Source organism: Plectropomus leopardus, chromosome 2 (genome assembly GCF_026936395.1).
Source record: "Plectropomus leopardus strain MGB_pleo_1.0 chromosome 2, ASM2693639v1, whole genome shotgun sequence".
Taxonomy (NCBI): domain Eukaryota; kingdom Metazoa; phylum Chordata; class Actinopteri; order Perciformes; family Serranidae; genus Plectropomus; species Plectropomus leopardus.
Genome location: NC_142177.1, coordinates 40,439,641 through 40,448,399, shown reverse-complemented (window position 1 = coordinate 40,448,399; position 8,759 = coordinate 40,439,641). Strand labels below are relative to the sequence as shown.

At 41.3% G+C, this 8,759-nt stretch overlaps 1 protein-coding gene across 12 annotated transcripts in view; it reads left to right on the top strand.

The window, feature by feature from the left end:
* LOC121948924 (dedicator of cytokinesis protein 3-like) overlaps positions 1 to 8,759 on the top strand; it is a 240,599-nt gene that overhangs the window by 167,216 nt on the left and 64,624 nt on the right. For all 12 annotated transcript variants that reach the window (XM_088070831.1, XM_088070844.1, XM_088070839.1 and 9 more), the window contains 3 exons: positions 2,953 to 3,037; positions 5,930 to 5,971; positions 6,550 to 6,704. In XM_088070831.1, coding sequence (XP_087926957.1) covers positions 2,953 to 3,037; positions 5,930 to 5,971; positions 6,550 to 6,704 — 282 coding nt within the window. The remainder of the gene's footprint in view (positions 1 to 2,952; positions 3,038 to 5,929; positions 5,972 to 6,549; positions 6,705 to 8,759) is intronic.

Here is an 8,759-nt window from a genome sequence, read left to right as displayed (position 1 = left end):
AGTACAAATAAACATATGAAGTACCAGAAAGAAATAATAAGATGCCTGTAAACAATTCAAATATTAATATGATTTAAAAGGGAAAATGACATGGTGTCATAATAGCAGCAGTGTGTGTGTGTGTGTGTATATATATATAAGTAATAGGAGTAACAACTAACTATGTTAGTAGATTTATGATACCGCACACACATATACACACACGTATATATCCTACACACTGACGTGTAGATGTTTGAAGATGCGCCCTGCACATCAGCACGCAGACGGCAGATCAGCGCGCTCCTCGGACACGTACACAGGGCAAACAAAAGAGTGATTGGAGGCAGGTGGATGAAAAAGACTGGTGGGAGCTTGTCAGAAGTCTGATGGAAAACAAATGAAAAGCAGAGAAATTGACTTGGGATTGAGTTATTAACACTGGAGATATGAAAGGTGGGCGGCCCAGAGCTGTAACAGGTTATCTAAAGCTGCAGTCTGCTGTCTGACGCTGAGGGGATCTGTGTGTGTCTGTGTGTGTCTGTGTGTGTGTGTGTCTGTGTGCGTCTGTGTGTGTCTGTGTGTGTGTGTGTGTGTGTGTGCTCAGTGGGAAGATAAAGATAGAGATGATTAAAAATATTATTTTTATTATTATGTGTGATGCAGTTTGTGATACAATCTGATGAATATTTTCCAGCTGACACAAGAATATTTTGAATAATTACTTCGGACACTAAAGTAACTCATTTTTAAGGCGATCTCAACAGCGTGAGTAATCGGTGTGATCGGTGGTTACTGACATTAAACCCAGAAAAATGTAAACATTTACACTCTGGGAAATCAAATGACATTAGAGTTAATTATACAATAGGACATCTGGTGGTTGAGCAAGCGGAGGAGGAAAAGGATGAAGGTGTAGTGATTGATAGTCCACTTGAATTTCATACGCACATTTCAGAGTAAATTAAAAGGCAAACTCTGCTGGCAAATTTCAGAAGAACTTTTTATAAAATAGAAGAGATAAATTCTGGTCAACAAATGATATTTGCTATAATTTAAAGGTGATTTTTTATGTATATTGTAATGTTGTTTTGTTGTATGGATTGTTTGTTGTAGTTGGTGAGTTATGTGAGGAGGATTAATATCCTTTACCAAAAAAGTCATTAAATTCATTGAATGTATTATTGTAATAGTAGCAGTAAGAGTACTAACAGTAGTATAGTAAGTAGGACCCAGTTACAGTCGTACTACTTCACGACTGTTACTACCACAACGTTTTGGCAGATTCATGAATGCAGCGCAGGTGGACCTCTTTATTGCAGTCGAGGTGAGGGCTGGACAATCGATCAGTTGATCCGATCACAGCAGATTAGATCAGATCGATGGATGAGAGGAGCAGCTGCTGCAGAGGCGAGTGAATGCAAACTCTTAGACCCAGCACAATGAACAGTTAAATTTCACTCTCTATGTCTAATGTGCTGCTGCTCCGTCTGTGCCCAGAGTACGAGGGAGGAAGGGGTGCTGCAAAACGGGTCAGGCATTAAAAAAAGTAAGCACTGAGGGGGGCTGTTTTTAATTTTGGCTTAGGTGAGAGACATACAACTTTCAAAGTTAGGTATGCTTATATTTATTTTAAATAATAAAGTTAGTCCCCAGCCACCTCCCTCCTCTGATAAACAAAGAACAGCCCACAACACCGGCGCAGAAGCTCAGCAATGTCCTGCTGTGGACGGGGCCGCAGCAAAATATATTTTAGCCTCCTAATTTTAAATGTACACGATATTTGAATCTTGTCTCCTGTTTAGCCTCCACAGCAGCTGATGGAGGCAGCGGTAGAGCAGCAGTGGTAGAGCAGCAGCGGTAGAGCAGCAGCGGTAGAGCAGCGGTAGAGCAGCAGCGGAAGAGCAGCAGCAGTAGAGCAGCGGCTGTAGAGCAGTGGCGGTAGAGCAACGGCTGTAGAGCAGCAGTGGTAGAGCACCGGCGGTAGAGCAGCAGTGGTAGAGCAGTGGCGGTAGAGCAGCGGCTCTGCTGTTCAGTGGAGTAAAATGATGTTTTTGTCAGAGGAGTCTGGTGTTTTTGACATGACCGCTAACACTTAAACTGATATAGATTTTTTTTAGGTGGCTTCAAACTAATCAGTGAAGGCAGAGTTTGCTCAGCGCCGTTTGATTATATGAACGTGACGCAGTGGTTTTCTACCCCGACGATATTGTAAATAAACAGCTGTGATTGTGATTGGGTCGATATCATAGACCGTATCAGTAATATCGGTGTATAGCAGCGAGCTGAAAGAGGGCAGATCAGCTGCTGTGGACGAGTCGGACATATTTCTGTCAATAAACGGATTCTCCTGCTGCTTGTATTCTGGGACAAAGACAGGAGTCCAGTTAAATGGCCGAATCGAGCTCTAACTGTAGCTCAACTAAACTGTGCATGGAAACGTACTGATTGTTAACACCTCGGAGGTACTGAATAAAAAGATGAGAGTCACATTTTAGTAAAACAGAATGGATAAAACCTTCAGCTCTCAGTTCTTAAACTTTATCAGCCAGAGAATGATGCGTTCGGCGCCTTGGTTAAACAACATTTACTGGCCCTCCTCTGCCCCCAGTGAGGCAGAAAGTGACATTTATTTTCTTATTCACAGTTAAAAGAACCATTTTACAAGAATATTGTGCAGCACGTCTTAAAGACCAAGGTCACAGGTCTGCGGGGGGAAAGACGTGGTTGTTGAAATTGAACAGAAAGTAATCCACAGGAACAGTATCCCCCAAGGCCACATCTAAAATTACTTCAATAAACTGTGTGTGTGTGTGTGTGTGTGTGTGTGTGTGTGTGTGCGTGCGTGCGTGTGTGTGTGGAGGTGTCTGTTCCTGTATCTGTATCAGAAATAGTGTCCAAGGTTTGTGTGAAGGTGAAATATGAAAACACTGACGCTCTCCCCGTCTTCATGTCTCTCCTCTCTCTCTGTAGACACCTGGGTCTGGACTTGGTGCCAAGAAAGGAGTTTGAGATGGTGGATGAAGACCAGATAAGCGTGTCAGATCTCTATAAGATGGTGAGACTTTTATTTTAGTGCAGGGGGAACTGTTCACACACTGATAACGTTGGGGACTGAGTAATCCCAGCTGAGGTGAATACGTCTGCAGTGTCGATGGATAACCTGAGAGTCAGTCTGGATCAAACTTCAAGGGCTGTTTCAAAAAATACTGAATGGAGAAAAGTGCAGCTGCTTAATTTAGGTGTGAGTCGCCGCCATGCGAGGAGTGCTGTTGGTTGTTGTCGGTGATCCATGACGTTCGGCTTCTTGCATCAGTCCTGCTTTAAATAGCTGAGCTGTACCAGTCAAACACTGTAGTCCTGGTGATTCCCGTTTTGTTGCGTTGCCTAGAGACCGATCTGGAGACACGATGAGAGAAAGACGAAGAAAGAGAAGCAGAGAGATAAAGTTGATCGATGAGAGGGTGGAAGGTTGGAAACAGTGAACATCCAGAAAGAGAGAAAAACAAATTCACAAACATCTTTGGAGCATTGTGACATTTTTACTGGAATCAGATGCTGTTTTCAGACCCGCAGTGGTTCCTCACTGAGAACGACTGAAAAGACACAGAAGTTACACAGATGTGAAATTATAACTCAAATGCTTCCCTCGTTTTCAGTAATGGAAATGACTATTGTCTTATTTCACAGTCTCTGTTGTTAAATTTGACCAAGAAAAGGTCAAGAGGAAGAAAACACGAGATAATATTAAACTTCATCGATTCCTGTGGTGAATTTACATTTCTGCTGCAGCAGCACATTAAGTTTCAGCACCGCAGGAAAAAAAGACGACCAGAATACAAAGCAAGCAATAAGAAACTTTACAAAACAAAACAAAAGAAAATCAATTGAAAGATAATTCACTGTGAATCCAAAAAAAAATAAAAAATAAATCCTGATTTATAGGAGCTGTTTTTGTTGAGTAGATAATCATAATGTGGATTATTTATAGGAATATTCTTGCTTACTCACTGAAAACTGAAACACACACACTTTTCCTCCTACCTGTGGTGCTGTTCATCACTGGAGATAGTTTTGGTGTGAGTTGCCGAGTGTTGCAGATGTCGACTGCAGAGATGTCCACCTTCTCTTTAATTTGATGGAACGAGATGAAACTATTTTTTTACAGCCCAGAAGGAAGCGTGCATCTACTCATGGACGAGAGGCTCGTGACAGTGCAGAGTGTAAACGTCGATGGCGTCTTTGTCAGGGCTTTGAACACCACAAGCCGAGTCTACGGCCGAAATCTCCAACACTCAGCAACTCGCACCCAAACCTAGACTGATGAACAACACCAGAGATCAGAGGAAAATGCCTGCAGTACTGATTTCTGGCTGAACGGTCCCTTCAATGTTAATTTGATGTTTACTTGTATTAAAACATATATAATGAGATTATACTGCACAGATGAGAATGCTAACATGAAGTAACATCAGTGATATCACTGTGGATAATGAAATAAGTTACAGCAAAAACTGAAATAATATTATTAAAGGGCTGTCGAGTGGATATTAACCTCTACAGCAGGGATACTCAATTTATTTGCTTAGGGGCCTCGTTTGTTTTATGACAGTCGCAGCAGCCCTGTACATGTTTACTGGATTTGAGAATATTTCTATGATTTTAGGACATTTCTACGATTGAAAGATGTTTCTGGGACTTTAGGACATTATTGGATTTTAGGATGTTTTAGGATTTAAGGAAGTTTCTGGTATTTTAGGACATTTCTAGGACTTAATGGCGCTTCTAGGCTTTCAGGACATTTCTCGAATAGCAGGACATTTCCGTGACGTTTAGATGTTTAGACACTTTTTTATACTGTTTTATGCATCCTGTTGCACTTATGCAGTACAAAAAACAATTCAATTTCAGGATGTTTCTTGGATTTTAGGACATCTCTGAGGTTTTTAGGACATTTCAAAGACTTATAGACATTTCTCAGATTTTAGGACATTTCTAGGATTTAAGGAAACCTCTAGGATTTGAGGAAATTTCTAGGATTTTAGAATGTTTGGGGGATTTTAAAACATGGATTTTAGCACATTTCTAGGTTTTAAGGACATTTCAAGTATTTAAGGATGTTTCTTGGATTTTAGAGCAATCCAAGGATTTCAGGACGTCTGTTGGATTGTAGGACATTAGGGGCTTAGCGAGGTCCTCTGTTGGGGGTGCAGGGAATCCTCCTCAGGCACTTTTAAAGAAAATTTGCACTCTGGCACCTTATGTTAAAGTACAAAAACAATTCCCAGTGTTAATTTTGAATTTGAAAATGACCTCCTAGCACCCTGTCAGGGCTAGATTTGGCCCACAGGCCATACATTGAGTATCACTGCTCTATAGGGAGGTACAGAGTTATCATCATGTAAAAAGGTGTTGTTGTATTTACACTAACAAGTTACCATTAAGGCCGATCTCATTATATTTTTCTTGGTACTCGTCTTAAGGGGCAAACCTTTGTGATGAGTTACCTGGAAGGATTCAGAGTTAAGGAGGCGTCGAGAGCGCGGCTGCAGGCTGACGTTCATTTTCTGCTCAGGCTGGAATATTTGCAGATGGCTTGTATTCGATAGTCATTACTTCAATTCATCAAACGGGTTTTCACTCCACGTTCTCGCTCTTCTCACGCAGCCACTCGAGAGATTTACAGAGACAAGTCGGAGTAATGAGTCTCGGGGGTGTTTAGACTCTTTCTTCATCTGAGGAGGAGAACGAACAGAACAGTACGGAGAACAGTAGAGCTGAGGAGAGGTCAGAGGAGGAGAGGAGAAAAGAGGGAGGATAGGACACAGAGGGAGGAGACACGGAGAAAGGAGAGGAAACAGGTAGACAAGCCAAAACAAGGAAAGGTGAGGACATCAGGAGAGAAGACATGATGAACACCTGATCATTTGTGTCTCTCTGTCCTCCACAGCATCTGTCCAGCAGACACAGCGTCCAGCAGAGCACCACACAGGTAAAACACGAGACCGTGTTTCTGGACTGGAATCAGTCCAGCACAACAACACCTAAAAAAACTGCTTTATTGTTTTAATTATTCTGATGAATAGAAACAGAAAATGTGGTCGTTCTTATGCATCTGTTAAAAATTTAAATCCCTTCTAAAGGTTTTTTTTTGGCATTTTAACTTTTGTCATATCCACGTCATAAGATGTGATACTTAAACACTTTGAAAAGAAACTATGTTTTAACTTAAAAAAGTAATAGTCCAGACTGCCTTCAGTTTCTAAGTTGAGTAAGTTTAAGAAGACAAATTGAATCACAAAATTATCTCAACTTGTTTATTTAAATTCATTTATACATTTTAAGGCAGCATACACACTAACTATTTTAAGTTAAAACAAAAAGTTTCTTTCTACAGTGCAGTTACCACTAAATGAGATTTGTGCGTTAATCGTAACCATGTTTATGTTTCAAAGGTCATACGCCTATTTATTATCAATGTCAACGACAGAAGTGATGTTCTTAAAGGCTGTAAGACCCACAAATGAGGATTCATTTTCCCATAATTCTTGTTTTCTCCTGGATTTCCAGGGCGACAGTACGCGGCAGCGACACGGGGAGCCGTGCAGAGTTCCAGTGCCGCACCACCTGCTGGTCAACCTGAAGAGCTTCACCTACAACAGCATCGGAGAGGACACGGACATATTCTTCTCTCTGTACGACCTGCGGGAGGGCAAGACCATCAGGTACAGACAGTTTACAGATTTCATGATTAAACCTGCAGTGATTTTTTTGTCCACTTGGTGGCGGCAGAAATGAGCTGTAAGCACAGCATTGACATATTGTCACTTTTTAGGCTGATATGTTGATCTTGTAAGCTGCTTATCTCTGCATACAGCAGTTATGAAGAAACATGATTCATCAGGAGTGTTTGTGTTTATTTCCACCTTTCCGCTCTATTTTTGGTCTCCAACAGGGAAATATGTGTCTCTGTAGCTGCTAAAAGCTTCACTATTTTTTACCAGCATGACTCTGTCTGTGTCTGTCTCCTGCAGGTGTACAGCAGCTTTTACGTCTCTGTTATGAAAATGACGCTTTAAGAATAAAGGGCCGTCCACACAAAGAATGATAACTAGAACTATAACCTACAACCATAATTATAACTATAACTATATAAGATAGTTTAAAAAATATTCCAACTCCAGTGGATGGTAGAGTCCACACTACAACTATAACGATAATGAAAATGGCGAACGATATTGTTTGGATCACTCCTAAAGTGATTTCATGAGTGACAGAAATACTAACAGCCAATCAGAATCTGTCTTATTTAGACGTCACATCCAGCATTGATCCTAACATTTAGTTTAGACCACAAAATGTGTGTTTTTATGTTGAAAAGGATGCATGAAACTGTGGAATATTTTACTGTCAGGAGAAGAAGATGAAAGAAAAAAGCCCCGAGTGCTGACTGAAAAACATCACCTTAATATGATGATTTATGGGCTACATAACGAACTTTGAATTTGAATCCAAATCCTCTGAATTTAATTTGGGTGTCATCAGCACATTTCAGGGACATTTTTCTACAAAATAAAGTTTCAGGAGTGCTTACAATATCGGCCTCTTAACTGCAGCTTCTCTCTTTCATTTAGGATTTAGGAACAACCTTTAACGTGCTAAAATCACATGGTGTAATCACTCGATCACTCAGTCACAGATATTAAAGTCTGCAGGAACTATTATTGGGCTGCAGATGACACAAAGAAGTGACACGCAGCCAAACGCTCTCTGGCACCGATGGGGTCTCTGATGTCCTCTTTTACCATCGACACATTATCTGCAAACTGCTGTGGACTCAGACCAAAGTTAAATGAAACTTGTCTTCAGAAGACGACAGTTCTCATGATACAGTGTTTGATTCTTCCACTTCCTGTTGAAGAATTTGGTTAATCCATATCCTTCTAGTTTTGTTTGTTTCTGCTCGGCCTCCTCGCAGCGTGCAGCAGGAGCAGCTCATCGACATCGATTTCCGAAGAGTGTGTAACACGTGCTCTGCACCACTGCTCACAAAACGTTATCACTGTTTACAGAATGTGATCGCTCTTTACAGACCGTGATCGCTCTTTATACAACGTGATCGCTCTTTACAGACCGTGATCGCTCTTTACACAACGTGATCGCTCTTTACAGACCGTGATCGCTCTTTACAGACCGTGATCGCTCTTTACAGACCGTGATCGCTCTTTATACAACATGATCGCTCTTTACACAACGTGATCGCTCTTTATAGACCGTGATCGCTCTTTACACAACGTGATCGCTCTTTATACAACGTGATCGCTCTTTACAGACCGTGATCGCTCTTTACAGACCGTGATCGCTCTTTACACAACGTGATCGCTCTTTACAGACCGTGATCGCTCTTTACACAATGTGATCGCTCTTTACAGAACGTGATCGCTCTTTATACAACGTGATCGCTCTTTATAGACCGTGATCGCTCTTTACACAACGTGATCGCTCTTTACAGACCGTGATCGCTCTTTACAGACCGTGATCGCTCTTTATACAACATGATCGCTCTTTACACAACGTGATCACTCTTTACAGAACGTGATCGCTCTTTATACAACGTGATCGCTCTTTATAGACCGTGATCGCTCTTTACACAACGTGATCGCTCTTTACACAACGTGATCGCTCTTTATACAACGTGATCGCTCTTTACACAACGTGATCGCTCTTTATACAACGTGATCGCTCTTTACAGACCGTGATCGCTCTTTACACAACGTGAT